The sequence below is a fragment of the Schistocerca gregaria genome, chromosome 1 (genome assembly GCF_023897955.1).
Source record: "Schistocerca gregaria isolate iqSchGreg1 chromosome 1, iqSchGreg1.2, whole genome shotgun sequence".
Taxonomy (NCBI): domain Eukaryota; kingdom Metazoa; phylum Arthropoda; class Insecta; order Orthoptera; family Acrididae; genus Schistocerca; species Schistocerca gregaria.
Genome location: NC_064920.1, coordinates 783521209 through 783548434, shown reverse-complemented (window position 1 = coordinate 783548434; position 27226 = coordinate 783521209). Strand labels below are relative to the sequence as shown.

The 27226-nt window shown below is 39.8% G+C and overlaps 1 protein-coding gene across 2 annotated transcripts in view; it reads left to right on the top strand.

The window, feature by feature from the left end:
• LOC126269060 (ubiquitin carboxyl-terminal hydrolase 8) overlaps nucleotides 1-26899 on the top strand; it is a 228810-nt gene extending 201911 nt beyond the window's left edge. Inside the window, exon 16 of one of the 2 annotated variants that reach the window (XM_049973962.1) lies at nucleotides 25894-26899. In XM_049973962.1, the coding sequence (XP_049829919.1) occupies nucleotides 25894-26203 (310 nt within the window). In that variant the 3' untranslated portion in view covers nucleotides 26204-26899. The remainder of the gene's footprint in view (nucleotides 1-25893) is intronic. The other variant, XM_049973963.1, reaches the window with a different exon arrangement.
• The last annotated feature ends 327 nt before the right edge of the window (nucleotides 26900-27226 follow it).

Here is a 27226-nt window from a genome sequence, read left to right as displayed (position 1 = left end):
ATGTTGTTACCGCCTGTCTGTCTGTTTATGCCGCTATGAAGATTAGATTTTTAAAGAGTTTTATAATTTATGTTAAAAGTTAGGTTACTAGATTATAGTACAGATCACTTTTTCCTTACACTTTCTGTTTTACTTTCTGACTTGAGATATGTTGTCAATAAGCCATCCCCAACTGCATGAACAGATGCCTGCAAAATATACTATTTTGGAAACAGCATAATTCTAAATACCTTATTTTTTACAATAAATTCTCTTTCCTTTAGTGAGAAGTTATTCGAAAATGTTACTTTTGTGGTATTTAAGTCCAAAGTTGGTCTGATCCAGCTCTTCACTAGTCTGTCATGTGCAAGCCTCTTCATCTCCACATAACTACTACAACCTGTATCCAGTAATGGGAAGTCCAGGATTTAATATATATTAGCAGTCATTTTCATTGTGCCTGTGCGCAACTCAGTACCATTTCTGTGTGATGAGTAACAACCAATATCCATCAGAACCTGCCTACCATATTCATCCCTTGGTCTCCCTCTACAATTTGTATCCCCATACTTCCCTCTGTTACCAAACTTACAGTTCCATGGCGCCTCAGAATGTATTCTATCAACTGACCACTTCTTTTAATCAATTTGTGCCACAAATTTCTTTTCTTCTCAACTTTATTTAGAAACTGTTCATTAATTATATTATCTGTGCATGTAATCATCATTCTCCTGTAGCACCATATTCCAAAATCTCCTATTATTTTCTTTTAATCTGAACAGTTTATCATCCACTTCTCGTTTTTGTACTTGACTACACTTCAGACAATTACCTTCTGAAAAGATATCCTAACATTTAAATTTATATTCAAGTTAACCAATTTCTCTTTATCAGAAATATTTTTCTTACTATTGCAAGACAGCATTTTATATCCTGTCTTCTTCAGCCATCGTCACTCATTTTGCTGCCCAAATATCGAAACTCATCTACTGCTTTCATTGTCTTCATTTCCTAATCTAATTTCCCAAATTATTGGCTGATTTGAATCAGGTACATTCTTACTATTGTTTTAATTTTTATTGATGTTCACCTTGTAACCTATTTTCAAGAAACAATCCATTCCTTTCGGGTCCTCTTTCAAGTCTTCCATTGACAGAATTAAAATTCAGAATTTTTATTTCTTCACCCTGAACTCTAATTCCTTTTCCAAATTTATCCTTGGTTTCCTTTACTACTTGTTCAGTGTATTGAAAATCATTGCAGATAGGCAACAACTATGTCTCATTCCCTTCTCAACCATTCCTTTACTTTCCTACCCCTCGACTCTTATAACTGCCATTTGGTTTCTGTACAAGTTGTAATTAAGTTTTCACTCCCTGTATTTTACCCCTGCTACCTTTATAATTTCGAAGTCAAATTTCCAGTCAACAGTGTCAAAAGCTTTCTCTAAGTCTACAAATCCTGTAAACATAGGTTTGCCTTTTGTTAGCCTATCATCTAAAATCAGTTATAGAATCAGTATTGCCTCATGTGTTCCCAAACTGATCTTCCCCAAGGTTGGCTTCTACCAGTTCCTCCATTGTTCTGTAAATAATTCATGTCAGTATTTTGACAGCCATGACTCATCAAACTGATTGTTCAGTACTACTCACACTTGTCATGCCTTCTTTGAAACTGGAATTATTACACCCTTCTTCAAGTCTGAGAGTATTTCACCTGTGACATAAACATTGCAAACCAGGTGGAAAAGTTTTTCGTGGTTGGCACTCCCAAGTATCTAAATAAGTCTTAGAGAATGTTGTCTATTCCAGGAACCTTGTTTAGACTTAGGTCTTTCAGTGTTCCGTCAACACCTTCTCGCAGTATCGTATCTCCAATCTTACCTTCTCCTGCTTCCTCTTATCTTTGTAAATATTTCCCTCCAGTTTGTTTCCCTTACATATAACCTCTATTCATAGTGTCCCAAGAGAAATGATCAATAGTCAGAGATATGACACTAATGATCATTCAAATAAAAAAAAGCTAGCTAACATTGACTCTGCTTTCCATATTTGGGGGGCGGGGGGCTGATGGAATGGACCAAAACAAGGAAAAATTCTGTAGTAAACATGGGTTCTGAAATGCATACCTTAAGAGCTATGAGCATCTGTTCAGTAGAAGAGATGTATTTCACTGTAGCGAAGATGAGCAAGTGCTCATAGCTCTTGAGGTATGCACTTTAGAGCCCATGTTTACAGAATATTTTTACCTGTTTTGGACCATACTGCCACCTAACAAAATACGTAAATTAAATAGCTCACATCAGAAGAGAATTGTTTCACAATAATGAAGATGAAGTAGTGCCTGTTGCTCTTAAGGTGTGCATTTTAGACCCCACATTTTCTAGGCTCTTTTGCTTCAAATGATCATTCCTGTCATATCGACAAATATTTATATGATATCTATGAATTTTAACCACTCCTCATGGGACATGTATATATGTTCCACCATTTAGCCTTCCCTTCTTTGCTAAGTGCTAGCTTGCCATATAAGCTCTTAATATTCATACAATTATTTGTCTTTTTTCCTAAAGATAGCATCTACCTTTCCCATACTCATCCATGTTTCTACAGCTTGTTTTCTCTCCTAGTCATTCCTGCTTTGAGAATACTCATAAAATGTTTTGAAAGAACTATGCCAGGCAAAACACCTGTTGGAAGGCGTCATGACATTTGAGAGAACAGATGCATGAATGCATTGACAAAAGATGCCCAAATATTAATTATTTCATAAGCCAACAACTTTCAGTGGATAGAACAAGATTAAAGGGGTTCGTCCACAACTCCTCCTTGATTGCTGGAACAAAGAACGGATGATGTCACATGGCAGAGATGTGTGCACCCTTTCTGCATTGAGGAACAGCATGCAGCAGTGTGGATGTTAAAATGCTGGGCAATTATCTGAATAGAGCAGTTCCATTAAATCAGCAGTTTATATTTGAAACTATAGGTGCCCTTTGTTCAGCCAAATGCCTGAACTGCTATCTGAAAGTCCTGTGAACTGCAGTTCATTTATCAGCAGAATTTATTCTAAACAAGTGGTCAGTGTTAGTGATCCAGTTGAGTTCCTTGCAAAAAAGTAAAATTCATCTTCTTCTTTCCGTTTGTGTTAACTGATATTAATTGGCTAAAAATTCTATTAAATCCTTCATCACATTTACCGGTCCTATGATTCTTGGCATGTTACTACTCGTAAATAGATTCAAAAACAGTAATTTCAATGATTTAATATAAATTTAAAAAAAATTGTGTGTCACCAGATGATGGTTGTGCATATTGTCATCCGCAATACGTATGGCTCAATGCACTAATACAACTAATGCTTCATACCGAATTTGGTGTGAAGTTGAGAATGCAACATATAAGGGAAATTGATCACCATCAGAAACTTCTAAATGTTCGTGGGGCCTATGTCTGACTGATGTAGACTGCACAATGATGTCATTTTTAGTAGATGAATGACCGAATCATTCTTTGCATAGCTTGTGTGAAAATCCTGCGAAGTGCACATAAAATGATCGTACCAAATATCTCAGGAATGTACAGCGTAAGACACAATGAGTGAGCATGAAAAGTGTTTGGTCATTAACATCTACTAGCAAAGTGCCATTGATACATCTGTTCCACTCGTGATTCCTCCAAATTATACTATCAAAAGGAAAGTTGCTGCTCACCATATAGTGGAGATGCTGAGTTGCAGATAGGCACAAGACTGTCACAAATAAGCTTTCGGCCAGTATGGCCTTCGTCAAAAATAGATCTCTCTCTCTCTCTCTCTCTCTCTCTCTCTCTCTCTCTCTCTCTCCCTCTCCCTCTCTCTCTCTCTCTCTCTCTCTCTCTCACACACACACACACACAGTTGCAGTCTCTGGCAACTGAAGCCACCTGCGACTCAGCATCCCCACTGTATGGTGAGTAGCTACTTTCCTTTTCATAGTATTGATACGTGTCATCCTGGATTTTCCATTGTTTGAAAATTCTAATTATCATTTACGTAATAATCTTTACAGTGAGCACAGCTGAATGGCATCCGCAGAGCAAGACAGCAAAAGACAAAACTCACAAGAGATAACAAAAAATCTGAAGTATAAATGTCAGATGAACAAAATTAGTCCAGCGATTAGATATGAGGTTTTATATGTTTGATACTTACTTAATGTAAGAGCACAGGTGCATCATTTACAGAATTAGTTCGTAAACAGTTCACACATACAAAATGGGATGAAATAAAAAGTAATAACACATTACCCTTTTAAGGCCTTAAGGTATACAAAACACTGAATACCTTCAAGTCTTCGGCCAACATTAGGCTATAAGCCATGGTACAATGGGTTGCCATATTTTCATTTCACAAAGTATTTCAGTACATAAGTTGGTACACAGGTTAAGTGTACATATACCATAAGAAATTCAGATCTTGTTACATACAGTAGAATCAGATGATGATTTTGATTTAATTAATTATGTATTTTATAGGTATTTCAGTAAAATAGAATTCAAATTCAGTCATAGAGTATTTGTATCTTTACAACCAATACACGGATCCATAGATGAGTGATAACTTCAAAAGATTAAAGTTTTTCATAAAAGTACAATGATTTACAAATCAGATATTTCACATCAACTTGGTTAGTTAAAGATTTCACTTGTTATAGCCGATTTCAATGATTTCATGTCATAAATTTGCCAAGGATGAATTTTGAAATGGTCACGCTTCAGACTATTACCATTTTCTAGAAATTTGGCTAGATGCAATGCTAAGTAGACTTGACGTCTTCACAGATCAACAGTCGGCGATGGTCCAAAGAAAGGTTGAAGTTGTACAAAAACAGTGTAGACAAGTTGACTCGTAGTATTCTGACAAGTGTTGATGCAGAAAAGTTCAAAAGTAATGAATTTATACAAAGAAAAGAAGACTCAAGGTCTTCTAGCGATGGCTGTCAAAGAAAATATCCAAATTGTAAGAAATTTATACAGATCTAACTCATGGTCATATAATGTTGAGTAACATCAGAATCTTCTTGTTTAAATGACATAAACTCAATGTAGGCTCGTCGATGAAATTTTCATTTTGTGCATCAGCAGGAGAGCACTCGGGGGGGGGAAGGGGGGGGGGGCATGAGAGCAGGCCACGTCCTCAGCTTGATGACTGCAGGCAGCCCCCTGCACGTACACTGTCAGCAAAATAGCAGTGTGCAGGAACCGTGAACTTCGAAAGTGCAGGCGCGCGCACTGGTAGGCTCCGGAGTGTTGCAAACTGTTTGCACAGTACTCGACAGGTTTCATGAAACAAAGTCAAATTCCAGCATCAGTGATTGATAAAGACTCGTTCATGTTTTACTGCCAATGTGATGTTCTGAACTTATGTCCTGACCCATTTTCTGGTTTTATGCAAAACTTTGATCGTTATCCGTTTCACTATGGACTCACTTTATGTACACTGTCTGTAAGTTGGTACTATATGTGCTGTCCGCTGGCTCAACATTTACTAGTGTTCAAAACATTTAATGCTAAACAAACAGCAGTGCTCAAGAGAGCAGAAATGTCTCTTAAACACACATTTATTTCAAAATGACACCACACACACTGCTGGAGTGTCCATATATGGCATGTAAGTAAATTCTTGCTGCCATACAGAAAGGTTTAAGTTTAATAATGCACACAACGTGACAATATTCTGATAATATCTGAGCTGTGCCCATCAGCTACCATGCACAGTCAGGTGACTCTTCAGTTCTCATGCTATTAACTTCGTCACATGCATGTTTATTCTGTGACAGTCTTTGTGAAGAGTGCACTACCTGCAAGATCGAAGATTACATTGTCCGAGGGAGTACCCAATCGGGGCCGAGCAGGTGTGAGTAAACACTACTGCTATGCACATTCTTCTGTTTCATGTCTGTTGGCCTCACACGGAGTTGAGAAAGTTTTGCTTTGCCAATGTGTTTGTGAATTTCTTCACTTCATGGAGTGTCTGTGCATCATAATTCGTCACATGACTATCTGTGAATAGCTTGTGCACTGGAACTGTGCATAATATTTGCGCTATAGTCCCAGTATCATGACAATAGTCTTTTGAGATTCTTTTTCATAAGATTGTACTTCCTAATTAATTACAAATGGTCAGTTAACAAGTAATTAGTGATTTTCAGAGACAAGGCATAGGTTAAAGTCAGCTTTATTTTCCAAGTTTGGAATTTATCAGTCAGTCTGACACTTGCAATTGGCCCAAGGTCTAACAAATAAGATAATGTAGATAAAAGGTTGAGACATCAAGCCTCCTAAACCCAAACATCACAGAAAGGAAAGCTAAATGACCAGAGCCAGAAAAACAACAAGGCTGGCCAACACAACAGTACAACATAAACTAACCTCACATGACACACTTTCAGCATCTACCCAATAACTCATTTTCCACATCATGTTCAGGACATAGCAAACTATTCATACAAACATATACTCGTAGCATAAACACAAATACACTTTAGAAAAACGTATTATATAATACACTGTAGTGAACACAGAGATCATAGAATTTAAAATTGGTATACTAATTAGGTACATCAGAATTAATTTCACAGAAGTATTCAGTTCATGAAACTTGAAACTACTATATATAGTTTGTTTCTAGAGATCTGTATCTCAAAGAAAATTATGGAATAGCGACTACCACTAAGTCCATGTTTGCAATGATTATTAGTCTATGTAATGATTGGTTATGAATGTTCGCACTTTAGGCGCAAAAGTCATCGTCATGCAGGTGCTTACAGTGATGTTCCACTCATTAGTAACACATGTAATGAGAGGATCCATATCCTCAGTGACTAAATTCTAGATTACCATTTACATTACATAAAAGAACACATTAGCCAAATGGCAAGATAAAAATATTAGCTTGAATTCACTTACATTACTAAAATTTATAGTGCAGAAGGCACTAACTGGTGTGTGGAGGACACAATCCTCAAAATATGAATCAACATTAAATATAGCACAGGTTATCATAAGAACTGACATCATTTTAAGTGAATAGTTTACTGCTTGCACAAGCATCATTTGCTTTCAGTACTTCGAGCAACAAGCACCATCATTCATGCATTATTTGACAAAAAGTCAAGTCATTTTATATATTTTATATTGAGATACTTACGTATACAAAGTACAAGATAAAAATGTCATAAATTTGTAGTCCTTGGAGTTTAAACGAATTCGGGTACACAAAGAGGAAGTGTCCGTCATGTGTAATTTTCATTATTTGGTATGGGCCACTGTATAATAATTGTCACTGCTTGTTCTATTTCTTTAGAAGGGATGGCTTAGGATGAGATGTAAGTAGCACCATCTCATATAGGTCAAACCACTGGGTCTGACCTAGTTTTTTATCATATGCTCCCTTGCATGTCACAGCACTGGCATTCAAGGACACAAGAGATGGAGTTTCTTCTCTTCACCATGAGATGTCACATCTCAGGGCCACTGGAAGCAGAGACCTTCACTCATTTTTCTCGACTTCGTTTAGCATAAGTTCTTTTGGTTTGTGACCTGAGGAAAGATGTGAAAGGTTGTTCATTATGTCCTCAGACAGGGTGACAAAATCAGCTCACTTTGTCTGCTTATGTGGTGTGTAGTTCTGATAAAATGATTGAATTCTCTGAAAATTCATTCTGTACAATTACTTTCAGAATGTAAATGTGAAATCAGAATTTGTTTGATTTTATGCTCATGCAGAAATGAGCACCAAACTCGCCTAGTAAAATTTTATGCATTGTCGCATAATATTGCATCGGGATTTCCAAAGCTAGGGAAGTAGTCATCCCTCAATCTCTTGACTATTGGTGCAACATCAGTAGACTTCATGACATGTAGACAGACATGTTTTGAAATAAACTGTGAATTGCAACTAGGTATTTCACACCTCCCCTTCCTTGAGGGTATGGCCCAGAAATGTCAGTTGAGGCAGTTCCTCCAGGTTACTTGTCAGAATCGGATGCAAGGGAATTTTACTTAGCAGGTTCATTGGTTTAGTCTTCTGACATACAACATGCTTGCAAAAAACTATGTACTCTTCTGTGCAGACTTGGCAAGTAACAGTATGTGGCAATTTTCCATTTACATTTCTCAATCCTACAACAATATCCCCAGGCCATGTATGTACACCATATCAGGTGATTGTGGTTTGCACGTGTTACACACACACACACACACACACACACACACACACACACACACACACATACACACACAAACAACAACAACTCATTGTCTGTATTTCTCCTGTGGAAAAACACATCATTATGCAAGGTGTAATTCTGACTCAGTCTTTGATTTGTCTGAATTACCAAAACCATTTAACTTTTGAACACATAGGATCTGTATCCTGCAGTGCTTTCATGTTTTTACACATCTATAAGTAATATCATCACTGAACAGTGTCCTTCATAAGCAACACTTTGTAATCTATCACCTGTTCTACAGGTTCATTAAACTCGGGCGAGCCATAGGGTAACATGGATAATGCACCAGCAATAACGTTTTCACTAGCTTTTATATAAACAATTTCAAAATCATATTCTTGCAAGAACAATACCCACCACATTAACCTCTGCTAGTGTAGCCTACAGATTAAAGGAAAACTTAAAGCTTTGTTGTTGCAGAACACTGTAACATGCCAACCACAGATAAAGTAATGAAACTTCTTAAGAGACCAGTCCATGGAGAGGGCCGAGTATGACCTTTAACACACTGTCCACACCCTACAAGCGAACCTGATTGCTGCGGGGCGGGTTAAAAAAAAATCATTCGTCGTACTGTTCAAAATAAACGTCCACCTACCTCAGTACAGCTTCTGCTCAACATCCCTTCACTCTGCAAGCATAGATACTTACTAGATGGCGAAAAAGCAGTACTGAAGAAAATGCTGCCTAATATCTATCCTGCAAAGTGCGCACAAACTCCAGTAGTATTTCAGTTCCTGCAATCTCACATATATCAAGACTTCGGGTAGTGATATAGTGTATTTTTTCACATAGTAAATTTTCCAAAAAATTTGTATATAGGTCTTTTTATTGCTTCTAGTACACATGAAAATGAGCTATCGAGTCTGCATTTACCTAACTAACGTATCTATAGTTCTCTGTTCACAGTTCATACAACCAGTTTCGCATGCAAAGCAGCCAGAAATTTACTCAAGTCCAACCCGATTGATGGCACGATCTCACAGTCACAGATCCGCTACTATAAATGAGTTTTACATTTCGGCCTTTTCAGTGGGTTTCTTTAAAAGAGCTGCTCACCAAATACTCCACAACTGAATACAGAATACACCACACGGAATTTTGCATAAAGGCCGAAAGTACACACAAGACTAACTTCCCAACAAAATACTCCCAAAACTCCAAACCTTCATCAAACTGTTGATACTACATCAGCATTAGTCACCACACATATTAAACTTGAGGAACTCAATATCATTGTATACATAATGAGAATCATCACATTTAACATCTCCTTCCATGTCCAAATCTGGCGAGCGACTCTCCCGATACTACCTCACTCACAGCATATCTCACTAGCTGTGCACGGGAACTACTTAATTCTCATTGGCTGATCAGTCTGACGGACTAATCAGAAAGATCCTTAGAGATCATTCTCATGGCAAAACTCGCCTAAGCCAATCACTGTTCAGAAAGTAATTTATGTCATCCCAAAGTGTCAATACTAACACAATGTTTAATAAAACAAAACGAAATAAAATGAATCTTGAAAATAATTTCGAAAACGATTGCACATTAAACTAATATTCTGGTCGCCTTCTTACAAAACCTATCACCCCTAGACATGTGTCATCAGCAGTGTGGGTAAATTACATATTTCCTGCATTCCAATTACTTAATGTTGTACATAATATAATATTGAATATTTTCGTATGTCCCACATACACACTCTCACTCATTCTCATTTATTCACAAAACAACATAATAAACAGATGGAAATTTTTTCTGAATTTTTGTACTATGAAATGAAGAATAATTGAAGTTTTGAAAATAAGAATTCAAACTAATTGATTTGATATATTGAGAACTCAGTGAATGATTTCAAATGGTAACAAAAGACAAACTGTAATCGTTTCTAACTGAATTTTTCACCCTGAGTGTCGGTTTGGTGGGTTGTAGGTAATTTTCTGAATCGTCGAAACTATTATATATACAGCTTTGTAATTTGGAGATCTTCTTCTGAATAACAAAAAATAGTATACCAAGTTTGAAAATAATATGTTGATATTTAATATGTTTTATTTAGATTCATAGGGGGTATGAATATAAGGTCGTTCTAAGTGACACAGAAGCCCATTCTCATGCTAGCTAGTAGCGACAGATGTGCTATAAGTCATGGCTAAGACACAAGTTTGCAGCTCCCTGTATGTTCACCAGGCTCCACATCTAGGTATTTTACTGCAATAAATTTGATCCCGTAAGAACTTGCAACGTCACATGATGACATGGACTTCCATTTAACTATAAACCTCAACTGTCTGAAATAAATAAGATCCAAGTCCTGAGTATGACTCATTTGAGATGAAACAAAAAATCCTTTCCCGTATCGGGATGGTGCAAGATCTCAGCATGGCCTGGCACAACTTTAGTTTTGTCAAAAGCTTCCGGGCACTGGGGGATCAGGACCAGAGAGAACTTTTGTTTAACAAAGCCAGTAATTCTTGGTTGCTTTAGAGTTGATTCTGAATGATCCACCTAAAGAATGATGTCATGCCCAAAAACATTTTCGGCTGTTTTTGTGACATTAGCAGTGGATATTTGGCTGTATCTTGTATCTTGTCTGGCTCAGGTTCTACACCTGCCATAGATATGACATGTCCTAAAAACTTGATCTGTTGTTTGCCGAATTTTGATTTCTCTAAGTTCGCAGTCTCTTCTGACTTTGAAAACTGTTGCAAAACTTGCCTTAACAGCTTTATGTGCTCCTCCCAGGAAGCTGTGGCTATTAACAAGTCATCCACTAAACGGTAACTCAGTCTAACAAACCCGACCCGAGAACGGTGTCGAGGGCCATAATAAATATGCCAGATCTGACATTCATACCAAACAGTAGCACCCTAAATTGGTACAACCATCCAGTGAAGACAAAAGAAGTATATTTCCTAGATTCCTCTGTCAAGGGGATCTACCAGAATGATGATCAGAAATTGAGTGTCAGTAGGAAGTTCATACCTGAAAACTTTTGCAATGACTCTTTCAGAACTTCCAGACTGGTTCATATGAGCACAGTGATTTTGTTTATGTTACATGCATTGAGAACTAAGTGTACCCCACCTCTTGGCTTCACTATGATGAACAACAGATTGCAGTAGGCAGAGAATGAGGTCTCAGTAATGTCCTATGTGAGCATCTTGTGTAATTCTTGTGTCACTACCTCCCTCCTGGCCCATGGGGTGGCATAGATTTGATTACAATAAGTTTGGTGGGGAGCGTCATTCATGTGATAGGTGTATCCTTTTGAAATACCAGGATTCTTAGAAAAAAAATATACATATGTCATCAATAAGTGCACAAGTTTGTTCTTTTGCTTTATGTCAAGTCATTCAGATTCCTGAGTCTTGGTGCAAATTCCGTTTACATCGGGTAGATTATGATTTGCATTGACTGTCACTGGTTCTGTTTCAGTGTTGGTAAAATGAATGTCTTTCCAGAGTACATTTATATCAATTAATTTGATTGACAGGTCCTGGCATAATTTTCCCTGGCGGTCCTTGTCAATTTCACCTCCCATCAATTTCACCTCCCGTCAATTTCACCTCCTTCTCATTAACAAATAGGGTGCATGTTCCACATTGGAAGCTGACACACATTCCTCCATTTTGCGAACTCCATTCCCACCAAACAAGATAAATTTAGGCTCTTAACCACTAGGAACGAGCACTCAACAGCTCTGCTCACAAATTCTATTAAAACCAATACTTGCTTCTCTGCTCTTCACAGTTCCGACTCGACACAATTCTTTACCAGCAGATTCGGAACCTTAGTTCTTTCCAAAATTCTTTTTAAGAAATGAATGGCCATCACACTCATATTAGCTCTGGTGTCAATCACTATGGTGACTGGAATACCTCTGACTACACCACTCAGTGCCGCTTGTACCTGATATACCCAGACTTCCCTACATGGCATCATATTAGTACATAGTTCATCACAGATATCTTGATTATCATTATAACGAAGCATGCTTGTCAGATTACAAGAACTGTCATCCCCATTAATACCCGCAACTACAATCAGAGTGCGATGAGACTACATTTAGTTTGACGCATTGTTTGTTTGTCGAGGCCTCTCATCCATGCACTCCAAAATCGATAGTGTCCCATTTTGCAAGGTTTGTGATCATCCTTTCGGTGGTCTCGACTCGGAAGCAAGTTGATTCCAGCCATGATTTCCATTTGCTTGAATATTATCCTGTGGATAGTTTGGTCTCCACAGGATACCATTCTTCTGCCTGATGACCACTGCTCTGCATGTGGTCTGTTCCTGCCATTCTGATGACCAGTGTGGAACCTATTATTTAGGTTTCTATGCTGGAATTTGGTGCCATTATGCACCTCCTGATTTCTGTTTACACTGTTGTGAGAGCGTCGTACCGGCCGTTGTTGTTATGGGTGCAGGAATGCACTGTTGGTGTACCACTGTGTCAGTTTGTTTGTCACGTGTTGTCATAGATTAAATCTAATTCATTGATTAGACTGAAAACCCTCGGTGTTATCTTCTGGTGCATGATTTAACTTTTCAAATATGTCCACCGGTAATTTGCCTTGTAGTATCCCGACCGCATCATTGGGTGTGATGGGATTATCCCAATATCATGTCTTATTAATGTACCGTTCAAAATATTTTTGAAGGCTCCATGCTTAAGAACTGAAAACTTCCTATTGTAGGCAGGCTTGTAAGTGCAATGACCAATACTTTGGCCGAGAACACTTGCTCAAACTAATCATATGTAGAATATTGTTTGGCAGCAGCTGTGGCCCACAGTGCGGATTCACCTTGCATATAACCTAGCACAAATTGTATTTTCTAGCGATCTGTCTATGATGTAGGTAATACCTTCTAAAATATCCTATAAACACAATGGAATGTGGGAATTTCTTTTCAGGAACAAAATCTGAAATTGATCATGTTTCAGTAACACTTCTTCCAGAAACACCACAGTTAAAGTTGTTGCCACCCACACAGGTTCCAGTGGGGAATTTATGCACAGACTGCAGGGTCCAGTATGTTGCAATGATGTTACGTCATTTTTCTCTTGCCCACGTCAAATTATGATGCAAAAACAGCAGTGGAGATGTTGCCACGTGCAGCGACTCTTGTATATGTCGGATTTCCCCTTTAAGTCATCAACTTCTTGCCACAACCTAGGCAACTTTTTTGTTAAAAATATTTTGTATCTGACAAAATTCATTGTGAAGAGATTCGCCTGATGTTCCCAGTTCGGATAATACTTCCATTGCATTGTGGCATGTATTTCTTTCTCTACTTTCTGATATATGTCCGTATTACATCTGGATATCCATTCATCAAAAACTTTAATTTTTCACCTTGAGCAGTGAGATTTTCCTCCACTTGTGATCTTGCTCAAGGGAAAGATCATTAAACTGCTTTGTCAAGTTTGACATTTTTGTTTGTGTTTGTTGTCTGAGTATCTTTCAACTCTTTTCCATCTTGAGACAACCTTCCAACTTGATCAGAAATCTCATGGTATGCCTCTGAGACTTGTGCTCGCAGTTCTGATCTGCATGAGATTCACATTTAATTGACTGTTCAAGTTCGTCACCACAGTATCAAATTTCTTGTGCATATTTTTGGACAAGTCTTGAAATTTCGAATCTAATTCAGTGCTTTGCTCACTAAATTTTAAATTTAATTCATTACTTAAGTATTTTGACACTTAACCAAAATGTTACATTACATATCGAAATGTTCATCAGTATCAGTTTGCAAGACCGAATATCCAAACCTGAAAAGAAAGTAAATGACTATACATTCAGCACTGCACCAAGAACACCACGAAGCTTATACTGCCCATGAGAAGTATCCACAAAAAGTATGTAATACCACAATTGTGAAACGCCATGAAGTAAAGTTGTGGTGATGGACGGGGAGTAGAACCCAGTACCTAAGTTAATTGTTAACTTAGCACAATCTGATGTCAGATTATAAATATGTTCACCAACAACATGGTATTGAAATCGGAAACAGTGACACAATTGATTTTTGCCTGGCAGGGTTCAAACCCGGCACCTTTTGCTATTGTCTTACTGCCACAAATAGACTTGAAATATGTATTGTTTCTTTACCAGTAGTGAGATGCGCACATGTTGGGCTAGAGGTATTGCAACAAATAGTTTTGTGCTGCGCAAATCATCATTGTTGACCCCACATGAACAGGTGTCAACTATTGAATTCCCTTTAAATAGTAGTTAGAATCGTGCCATGTGTAGGGACCTGGAGGAGTTTGGCATCATGAAGAAACCCCAAAATTGATGAGGCAGTATCATCTTGAAGGGTTCAAATCTAGAGAAAAATTGGAATCCGAGCTTGAATCCCAATCTAGTGCCAGTCCTGCGCTCTTTACTTGGCATTACTGGAGGTAAATAGGTTATATTTGTGGCTGTTAAAAATGGGTACCTCCAGCAGGAATGGAACCCACACCTTAGCCATTACAAGCTAGTCTCAGTCCAACCAACCTCTGAATTTCACATCAAGTTTTCGTCATAATGGGGTACACAACACACAGTATTAGAAGTGACCTCTCAGACAGGAAATCACGAATCCAGTCACACAACTGAGACAATGCAGCTGGAAGCCGCTTATGAGGAATGATATCAAAAACATTTTTGGACCTCTGTGAATACAGAATCAATTTGAGAGCCCCTGTGTGCGGTATGTCGTGCAAAAAAACTGACAGCTATATGCGAATTTACACTTTCTTTGTGAATCTCAATGATGAAGTCTTCTCAGTTTATTAGTCAAGTCATGGCATCGAGTCTTCTCGGGTCATCAGCTGAATCAAGGCGTCGTCCTGTGGTAACGTTTCAACAAGCTTCCTATTTGTCATCTATAGGTGAAGCGTTGAGTTCATGTCCTGTCAAGTTCTTTATAGCCACTGGACCACAGGCTCCTCTGGTCATGAACTCGTTCTTCCACAGCCTCTTCAAAGATTGACTCCCAGAACCCGTTCACCCTGCACAGCAGGTTTCTTTGTTCAAAATCAAACATACGATTTTCCTTGAGACAGTGTTCTGCCACGGCAGATTTCTCTGTTTGCCCAAGGTGAATGCTCCTTATGTGAGCTGAGTAGCACTGTGATATGCATCGCTGGGTCTGGTGGCCAACATATTGTTTGCGACATGTGCAGCTGATGCTGTAGACTCCTGGTGCCTGTATTCCTAGGTTATCCTTCACTAAGCATAGCATAATCTTGATTTGGCCAATGAGCGAAAGATAGTTTTAATGTTGCTCTTTTCTAATATGCATCTTATCTGCGACTCACAATAACCATTCTTGCAAAAGGTCTTTCTCAAGTGCTGCATTTTGGCAGGTGACTCTCATTGTCGCATATCTCTCGTCTTGTGCACACCAAGATGGTGAGCATGGATTTGCTTTGTTGTGGATTGTTGCAGCTGCTGACTTTAAAGTACAGGTCAGTGTGTGTCTTCTTTCTGTACACAGAATGGCCTAGGGTGCCACAAGTCTTCTTCTTTATTATGATGAGGAAAGGCAGACGTCTGTTTTCTTCCACCTCCATGGTGAATTTAATATTGTCATGTATGCCATTGAGGTTGTTAAGAAATTCTTGTAGATTTTCTTCACCATGTGGCCAAATCACGAACGTGTCATCCATGTAGCCATAGAACACCCTCAGTTTGCAGTTTTGCTTTGTTTATCATTGTCATTCTATGCTTTGTATCAGCAGCACTAGCTCTGTAGCATTGCTGTGAGGCACTTGTCAACTAAGCAGTGGAACTATGCTCCTTAGCCTCATGCTGTGTTCTCCATTGTATACCTCCAATCCCACCTCTGTTGCAATTAGCAGCCAATATTGTGGCTGCTCAGTAGACAAAATGCGGGGCATCGAATGGCATAAACTTCATTGGCGTCTTGTGAACTCGCACTCATGGGGTTCCTTGTGAGATTGATTTTTGGATTGTGACTCCACTGTATCCAAATGCAGTACGTGATCAATCGTAATTGTTCAGGTTCAGTAGCCTCTGTGATGCGCTGAGAATCACTGGTAAAAGCTTGCAGTGCTTGCAAATAAGAATGATCAATTTGAAGACAAGAAACTTCTGGTGTGTCGAAGTCCAGATTGTTTCCCCATAGGTAAATGAAACAGAGCTTCTGTATTACACGCTGTGACATAAGGCGATAAAGAATTTCATGTTAATAACTGGAAAGCACTAGGTAACTAATGTTGCAACTTTCGTGCTGTATGATCAGGTACAGATGAAAAAGAGCAGTTTGCAGTTTATGATCTGTCACAAGAAAACATTTTCTATCGTACAAATATCGATGAAATTTTGTGACATTATAAATTATGGCTAAAGCTTCCTTTTACAGCTGACTGTGGTTGACTGTGACATTGTTAAGTGTTTTAGATACAAATGCTACAGGAAATTCCATATTGCCAACCTTGTGAGATAAAACTGCCCTGTTCCACATGAAGAGTTTTCAACTGCAAGAACCACTCTTTTTGTGGATCAAAATGCATAAACAAGAACAAACCAGTAATGCATGTTCCAATTTCTAAAAAGATATTTTGCATTATCCAGTCAAATCAAAAGGAGCATTTTTATACCATTGCCTATTCCACCTCAGGTGGTCAATGGTGAATAAAGAATATGAATATGAATATACAAAGAGTGGCTGCTTGTGCTCCATTTGAAATGACTTTGATGTAGTATTTCTCTTTTCCGAGAACAGTTTGGAGTTTTCGTACATTTGTAAGATAAGATAATATCCATATGGCCTCTAAATGCTTGATTGAGGAACAAGCATCGTGGGTCTCAATAATATGTCCCAAGCATTCAATTTCAGTTTTAAAATCGAACATTTCGGTAAATTACACTTGAGCTCTGTGTCTCCTCAAATTTTAAAAACACTCCAAATTTTTAAGATGCTGTTCCGGTGTTAGCTTGGATACCATATCATCATCTAAACAATTTGAACAGGACGGAACTTTTGATGTCACACGGTCAAGAAAGCATTGAAATATTGCAGCAGTGAGGGACTTCCTGAGTGAAGGCATGTTAGTCACCATAGCTTTTTTTGTTTCTTCATTCAGGGGAAGTTGAAGATAAGTCTTCGGCAAAAATTTTTTTGAAGAGTCGTCCACCTGCTAGGCAATCCGTAGGCTCATCAATTCATGTAAACGACGAGGAATCAGTCATTATTTGAGTATTAACAGTGGCTTTAAAGTCAGCAAAACGTCTGATCTTCATGTTCGCTTTTTTGTGATCACAATGGGAGATACCCACTAACTTGCAAAAACTGGTTACAAAATGTCGATTTGTTCTAAACTGTTGAGTTCAGAAGCAACTTCGTCGTAAACGGTTTAGGGTACCGGGTGAAGGCTTTAAAACTTAGGTTTTGCATTGTCTTGGAGTGTAATACACACATGAAAATTCTTTGCATGACCCAGTGCGCCATCAAACAAATGTCTGTCTGTACCGTTGAACACACACACACACACACACACACACAAATATATATATATATATATATATATATATATATATATATATATATATATATATATATATATATATATATCTCTCTCTCTGCCCTTACTCTTTGCCTTTAAATATGTCTGCTTGTGTCTGTGTATGTGCGGATGGATATGTGTGTGTATGTGTGTGCGAGTGTACACCTGTCCTTTTTTTTCCCCTAAGGGAAGTCTTTCCGCTCCCAGGATTGGAATGACTCCTCACCATCTCCCTTAAAACCCACATCCTTTCGTCTTTCCCTCTCCTTCCTGAAGAAGCAACCATCGGTTGCGAAAGCTAGCAATTCTGTGTGTGTGTTTGTGTGTTTTGTTAATGTGCCTGTCTGCCGGCACTTTCCCGCTTGGTAAGTCCTGGAATCTTTGTTTTTAATATATTTTTCCCATGTGGAAGTTTCTTTCTATTTTATTTACATCATATATATATATATATATATATATATATATATATATATATATATATATATATATATATATATATTCCGGCTGACAAGGGTTCCACGACTGTGGTACTTGATCGTCGGGAGTATGTGGCTGAGGGACTGCGTCAGCTTTCAGACAACTCTACATACAAAGTTAGCCGAAGTAATCCCATTCCTGATGTCCAGGCGGAGCTTCAAGGATTCCTCAGAACCCTAGGCCCCCTACAAAACCTTTCACCTGACTCCATCAAACTCCTCACCCCACCGTCACCTCGCACTCCTACCTTCTACCTACTTCCTAAAATTCACAAACCCAAACATCCTGGCCGCCCGATTGTAGCTGGTTACCAAACCCCCACAGAACGTATCTCTGCCTACGTAGATCAACACCTTCAACCCATTACATGCAGTCTCCCATCCTTCATCAAAGACACCAACCACTTTCTCGAACGCCTGGAATCCGTACCCAGTCTGTTACCCCCAGAAACCATCCTGGTAACCATTGATGCCACTTCCCTATACACAAATATCCCGCACGTCCAGGGCCTCGCTGCAATGGAGCACTTCCTTTCACGCCGATCACCTGCCACCCTACCTAAAACCTCTTTCCTCGTCACCTTAGCCAGCTTCATCCTGACCCACAACTTCTTCACTTTTGAAGGCCAGACATACCAACAATTAAAGGGAACAGCCATGGGTACCAGCATGCCCCCCCCCCCCCCCCCTCGTATGCCAACCTATTTATGGGTCGCTTAGAGGAAGCCTTCTTGGTTACCCAAGCCTACCAACCCAAAGTTTGGTACAGATTTATTGATGACATCTTCATGATCTGGACTCACAGTGAAGAACAACTCCAGAATTTCCTCTCCAACCTCAACTCCTTTGGTTCCATCAGATTCACCTGGTCCTACTCCAAATCCCATGCCACTTTCCTAGATGTTGACCTCCATCTGTCCAATGGCCAGCTGCACACATCCGTCCACATCAAACCCACCAACAAGCAACAGTACCTCCATTATGACAGCTGCCACCCATTCCATATCAAACGGTCCCTTCCCTACAGCCTAGGCCTTCGTGGCAAACGAATCTGCTCCAGTCCTGAATCCCTCGACCATTACACCAACAACCTGAAAACAGCTTTCGCATCCCGCAACTACCCTCCCAACCTGGTACAGAAGCAGATAACCAGAGCCACTTCCTCATCCCCTCAAACCCAGAACCTCTCACAGAAGAACCCCAAAAGTGCCCCACTTGTAACAGAATACTTCCCGGGACTGGATCAGACCTTGAATGTGGCTCTCCAGCAGGGATACGACTTCCTAAAATCCTGCCCCGAAATGAGATCCATCCTTCATGAAATCCTCCCCACTCCACCAAGAGTGTCTTTCCGCCGTCCACCTAACCTTCGTAACCTCTTGGTTCATCCCTATGAAATCCCCAAACCACCTCCCCTACCCTCTGGCTCCTACCCTTGCAACCGCCCCCGGTGTAAAACCTGTCCTATGCACCCTCCCACCACCACCTACTCCAGTCCTGTAACCCGGAAGGTGTACACGATCAAAGGGAGAGCCACATGTGAAAGCACCCACGTGATTTACCAACTGACCTGCCTGCACTGTGATGCTTTCTATGTGGGAATGACCAGCAACAAACTGTCCATTCGCATGAATGGACACAGGCAGACAGTGTTTGTTGGTAATGAGGATCACCCTGTGGCTAAACATGCCTTGATGCACGGCCAGCACATCTTGGCACAGTGTTACACCGTCCGAGTTATCTGGATACTTCCCACCAACACCAACCTATCCGAACTCCGGAGATGGGAACTCGCCCTTCAGTATATCCTCTCTTCTCGATATCCGCCAGGCCTCAACCTCCGCTAATTTCAAGTTGCCGCCGCTCATACCTCACCTGTCTTTCAACAACTTCTTTGCCTCTGTACTTCCGCCTCGACTGACATCTCTGCCCTTAACTCTTTGCCTTTAAATATGTCTGCTTGTGTCTGTGTATGTGCGGATGGATATGTGTGTGTGTGTGCGCGAGTGTACACCTGTCCTTTTTTTCCCCTAAGGGAAGTCTTTCCGCTCCCGGGATTGGAATGACTCCTTACCCTCTCCCTTAAAACCCACATCCTTTCATCTTTCCCTCTCCTTCCTGAAGAAGCAACCATCGGTTGCGAAAGCTAGTAATTCTGTGTGTGTGTTTGTGTGTTTTGTTCATGTGCCTGTCTGCCGGCGCTTTCCCGCTTGGTAAGTCTTGGAATCTTTGTTTGTAATATATTTTTCCCATGTGGAAGTTTCTTTCTGTTTTATATATATATATATATATATATATATATATATATATATATATATATATATATATATATATATATATATATAATTTTCCAAGACTTACCAAGCGGGAAAATGCCGGTAGATAGGCACAATAAATAAAACACAAAACACACACACAGAATTTATAGCTTTCGCAACCAACGGTTGCTTCTTCAGGAAAGAGGGAAGGAGAGGGAAAGACGAAAGGATGTGGGTTTTAAGGGAGAGGGTAAGGAGCCATTCCAATCCCGGGAGCAGAAAGACTTCCCTTAGGGGGAAAAAATGACAGGTGTACACTCGCACATACACAGACACAAGCAGACATTTGTAAAGGCAAAGAGTTCGGGCAGAGATGTCAGTCGAGGCAGAAGTACAGAGGCAAAGAAGTTGTTAAAAGACAGGTGAGGTATGAGTGGCAGCAACTTGAAATTAGTGGAGGTTGAGGCCTGGCGAATATCGAGAAGAGAGGATATGCTGGAGGGCGAGTTCCCATCTCCGGAGTTTGGATAGGTTGGTGTTGGTGGGAAGTATCCAGATAACCCAGGTGGTGTAACACTGTGCCAAGATGTGCTGGCCGTGCACCAAGGCATGTTTAGCCACAGGGTGATCCTCATTACCAACAAACACTGTCTGCCTGTGTCCATTCATGCGAATGGACAGTTTGTTGCTGGTCATTCCCACATAGAAAGCGTCACAGTGTAGGCAGGTCAGTTGGTAAATCACGTGGGTGCTTTCACACGTGGCTCTGCCTTTGATCGTGTACACCTTCCGGGTTACAGGACTGGAGTAGGTGGTGGTGGGAGGGTGCATAGGACAGGTTTTACCCCGGGGGCGGTTACAAGGGCGGTTACAAGGTGGTTTGGGGATTTCATAGGGATGCACTAAGAGGTTACGAAGGCTTGGTGGACTGCAGACAGACAGTCTTGGTGGAGTGGGGACGATTTCATGAAGGATGGATCTCATTTCGGGGCAGGATTTTAGGAAGTCGTATCCCTGCTGGAGAGCCACATTCAGAGTCTGATCCATCCCGGGAAGTATCCTGTCACAAGTGGGGCACTTTTAGGCTTCTTCTGTGAGAGGTTCTGGGTTTGAGGGGATGAGGAAGTGGCTCTGGTTATTTGCTTCTGTACCAGGTCGGGAGGGAAGTTGTGGGATGCGAAAGCTGTTTTCAGGTTGTTGGTGTAATGGTTCAGAGATTCAGGACTGGAGCAGATTCGTTTGCCACGAAGGCCTAGGGTGTAGGGAAGGGACCGTTTGATATGGAATGGGTGGCAGCTGTCATAATGGAGGTACTGTTGATTGTTGGTGGGTTTGATGTGGACGGATGTGTGAAGCTGGCCATTGGACAGATGGAGGTCAATGTCAGGAAAGTGGCATGGGATTTGGAGTAGGACCAGGTGAATCTGATGGAACCAAAGGAGTTGAGGTTGGAGAGGAAATTCAGGAGTTGTTCTTCTCTATGAGTCCAGATCATGAAGATGTCATCAATAAATCTGTACCAAACTTTGGGTTGGCAGGCTTGGGTAACCAAGAAGGCTTCCTCTAAGCGACCCATAAATAGATTGGCATACGGGGGGGGGGGGGGGGGGGGGCATCCTGGTACCCATGGCTGTTCCCTTTAATTGTTGGTATGTCTGGCCTTCAAAAGTGAAGAAGTTGTGGGTCAGGATGAAGCTGGCTAAGGTGACGAGGAAAGAGGTTTTTGGTAGGGTGGCAGGTGATCGGCGTGAAAGGAAGCGAGGCCCTGGACGTGCAGGATATTTGTGTATAGGGAAGTGGCATCAATGGTTACAAGGATGGTTTCTGGGCGTAACAGACTGGGTAAGGATTCCAGGCGTTCAAGAAAGTGGTTGGTGTCTTTGATGAAGGATGGGAGACTGCATGTAATGGGTTGAAGGTGTTAGGCAGAGATACGTTCTGTGGGGGCTTGGTAACCAGCTACAATGGGGCAGCCGGGATGTTTGGGTTTTGTGAATTTTAGGAAGTAGGTAGAAGGTAGGAGTGCGAGGTGTCGGTGGGGTCAGGAGTTTGATGGAGTTAGGTGAAAGGTTTTGTAGGGGGCCTAAGGTTCTGAGGATTCCTTGAAGCTCTGCCTGGACATCAGGAATGGGATTACCTTGGCAAACTTTGTATGTAGAGTTGTCTGAAAGCTGACGCAGTCCCTCAGCCACATACTCCCGACGATCAAGTACCACGGTCGTGGAACCCTTGTGAGCCGGAGGAATGATGATGGATTGGTCAGCTTTCAGATCACGGATAGCCTGGGCTTCAGCTGTGGTGTTGTTGGGAGTAGGATTAAGGTTTTTCAAGAAAGATTGAGAGGCAAGGTTGGAAGTGAGAAATTCCTGGAAGGTTTGGAGAGGGTGATTTTGAGGAAGAGGAGGTGGGTCCCGCTGTGATGGAGGACGGAACTGTTCCAGGCGGGGTTCAATTTGGATAGTGTCTTGGGGAGTTGGATCATTAGGAGTGGGATCAGGATTATTTTTCTTCATGGCAAAGTGATATTTCCAGCAGAGACTACGAGTGTAGGACAGTAAATCTTTGACAAGGGCAGTTTGGTTGAACCTGGGAGTGGGGCTGAAGGTGAGGCCTTTGGATAGGACAGAGGTTTCGGATTGGGAGAGAGGTTTGGAGGAAAGGTTAACTACTGAATTGGGGTGTTGTGGTTCCAGATTGTGTTGACTAGAATTTTGAGGAGTTGGGGGGAGTGGAGCTGGAAGTGGGAGATTGAGTAGATGGGAGAGACTGGGTCTGTGTGCAATTAGAGGAGGTTGAGGTTTGTTGTTTCACTGTTTTTGGAAATTCAACCCTTAAGAGGCTGAAGTAGGGTCAGACTGGTTCACTGACTCATCATTGCCCAACCCAAACCACTTGAGGATAGAAACTTGAAGTGTGTAGAATGTGTGAATCTTATTCAGTAGAAATCATTTAGGAAGAGATTGTCCGAAATTCTACTCCTAAGGAGGTTAAATTGTGTATGAAAGGCTTTATGAAAGTATGTTGCTCTTAAGGGAATTTTGAAGCTAGAACTACGAAAACTGCCATTTGTTTTCTCAGTCAGAAAGTAAAAGTTTTCCATGGTTGTCTCTGATTTTTTTATTTTTTGCAGGAGGAGAATGAATTTTTTGTAAACATACTTGGAACATTTAGCTATACATCGAGCCTACTCAATGTTGCCTCCATCAGCTGTGACATATCTGGCCCAACATTCTTTCCATGATGTAAATGCACTTTGATAAAATTCTGGGGATTGACTTTTACACCATCACTTGACCCAGCAGATAAGGTCTTTCTCACTATCAAATGTTTTATCGCACAGGTGGGCCTTCAGATGACCAAAGAGGTAAAAATTAGATGTAGCCAAGTCTGGACAGTAGGAAGGATGAGGAACAATTTTCCTGACTTTCTCCTGTGTCATAAGGGCTGTATCGGGTTTGGCATTGTCATGGTGTAGTCTGATGGACTGACCCTGATGCTGTGGTCTGTGGGTCTTGATGGCACATCACAGCTTGTTCAGTGACAAACAGGAACGGTCGCAGAAAATTGTGGACCCAGGTTCCAAAAAGTCAATGAAAATGACATCACACTGATCCCAGAAGGAGGAGGCTATCACCTTTCGGTCTGCGGTTCGTGAAAGTTTTGGTTGCTTCTTCCAAGGGGAACCCAGATGACGCCACTCCATGGATTGGGTTTTGCTCTCAGGTTCGAACAAAAATAACCATGTTTCATCCTGGGTAATGACGCCATCAAAACATTGTCTCCACTCTTCAGTAAAGGTCTTCGTGAGACTCTCGCACACATTATTCCTCATCTTTTTCATTTCTCTTGTCAATGTTTAAGGCACCCAGCGTGCACAAATTTTTCTGTACCCTAGTTACTGTATCAGTGATACCACACTACCCAATGACAAACAAGTCAGTTTCAGTAAGCTGCCGTGTCATCACACATCTGTCATTTTGGATGATTTGACCAATGGTCTCCTTATTCACATCACTCACTGCCGTTGATGGTCTACCGCATCGTGGATTGTCCAGTAGAGAGAAATCACCTTCTTTACACCTCTGCAACCACTGCTGGATACTGCTGCGATCCACTGTGTCCTCCCATAAACAGGGCGCAACTTCCTGTGAATCAGTGTGGCAGAGTCATCACTGGTTTTAAAGTGGAACTCTATCACCGACCATTGTTGCAACCTGACATCTACTTCATGGTCCATTATGGCTCACCTGTAAATAAAAAAATACTTTTATACACCAACTTATAGCTAAATGATCCAAGTATGTTAAAAAAAAATTCATTCTCCTGCTGCAAAAAATTTAAAAAAAGTTAGAGATGACTGTGCAGAACTTTCTGAACATCCTTTGTATCTGAAATATTACTTATAATGTTTTTGAAGGTTCTCTTCGTTGGAGTAGCAGTTTGTCCAAAAGTTAAGTTCTATAGTTCAGTCTTTAATTCCATCACATTACCCATAAGATATTAAATTTTTTCTGACAGGGTGCTAAATACATGTGCACCTGTGTATAAGACTCCCATTTTTACTCACATAAAAAAAAACACCTCCTTGAAGCCATTGTAAAAGTTGTTTATGGTCATATCATTATTTTCACACTTTCCAATATTTTTTGAGAAAGGTCTGGTAGAAACATGTTCAGTACTTTCTACTTCTTGTGTTTCATTGTTAGAGCTGTACCTAGTGCAGTTTTAATGAAAAGTACTCAAGTGTATGCACTGAATCATGTCAAAATTTAATGGTAATTCATTAGCTTTGAATAACCTGTTGAATTTGTCAAATATTTCATTAACTGCCTTTTCAGCTATATGACCAGTACTGCTTTCATTCTTGTATTCGTATCAATTACATTTTCTGGCCACACACTTCAAATGCTACTTATTGTTGTGTGATCCACATAGGACTGAAACACACTTTTTTCTGTAAGGCATACAAGATACAAAAACATTGTCTTGCTGTGCATACTGTTCCATAACAGTTTAATCTTTTCTTAGGGATATCAAAAGCCTTGCTGAGATCACAAAATAATCACAATGGAAATAATTGCTGATTTATTGATTTTTGTTTGTAAACTGTCAAGATAAATAGAGCCTGTGGAGTTGACAATTGTCTGTGAAATCCAAACTATTTTAGTGGTTGTGCTCATCTGTCCTGTGTGTTTACATTGAGTTGCGCATGACTGTTTCCTCCTTTCTTTCTCTCTTTCTTTTTGCTTTACAACAAAAGAAGAAAGAAAGAAAACTGGCAACAATGAGATGATTGTTCTGTACCACTGTTTTGTATCATTTCTCATCTTTGCTTGCATGCTTTGCCAATTCTCATTTTGAACATTCTTATTTCAGGTTTTACGTCGACGGTTGGTGTCGGAAAAGACAAAACTATGTTGATTTTCCCATTGACAAACTTGATATGGAACAGTATCTTAATGAATCAAGTTACAACCATTCACACATGACTTTCAGTTTGTATGGTGTCTCAAATCATTATGGAACTATGGAAGGTGGCCATTATACAGCATATTGTAAAAATGATGTAAAAAATAATTGGTATAAATTTGATGACCATGAAGTAAATGCTATGTCACCATTATCTGTGAAAACTGGTGCTGCATACATTTTGTTTTATGCATCTTTGCACAGTACAATAAGCTGAACTGATATGCAGCAGAACATATTTATATGGTTGCTAACGGTTTACAGAAGTATATTAGTAACTTCTGTTCATTTAAAAACTTATATTTGCACATAATGTACAAAATTTTCAATAACATTGGTTATTGGGATTTTTAAATATATGTACAAAATGCTTTTTAAATGTGTAGCAAATATGGATTGTGATGCATTTGATATGGATGAAAACTTGATAGAATCAACACCAAAGATTATGGCTGAAGTTGTCGAAGATGCATTGAAGATGCTTCATGTACCATCACAATGAATACTGTGTATTTTTAAAATATGGGCCTGGTATTTAAAATGGCTTAAAATTTGGTAAGGCTGAAATCAATTGTATGATAATCTACTGTATATGTTTTCTTGTATTATTTGTGCTATGTATATTATTAAATTATAACATGTATATAGCATTTCCAACAAAGTGCCAGAATGTACAGTAATGTTGTTGTAATAATGCTTGTACTCATAAGTTAAGTAATGCGTATGAATGTTGATCCTCATTTTCACAATAAGCCCACCTTATTATGGTTTGTTAAATGTGGGATCCACGTTACATTATAAGCATGTATCATGCTGTATGTTGGAGTCAACAGGAGGCCTGCAATGTCAGATGAATGGCTGTGATTATCATTCATAAGAGAGCTGTATGTAATAAAATATCTACAAAAAATTACATTTTAAGCAGTTCAGTCGTATACTTTTCATAAACTTCCTTTTGTCCAATTATGATTATGAATTCACATTTTAACTGATAAGATGCTATGGTATGAATCTTGTGATGTATATTTGGAAGGATAGTGATACAGTTTGCACCTGTTCACAGATATAAAAATCTTTCGTGACTTCCTTACATTGCTGCATATGTATCGAGAGAGTTCCAGTTACACACTATAAGGTCTTCTGTAGGTGACCATACTGTCCATAAATAAAAATAAATGTATAACAGTATGGCACTGTATTTACTAATCGTTCATAATACAGTATAATAAGGGTTAAAAGA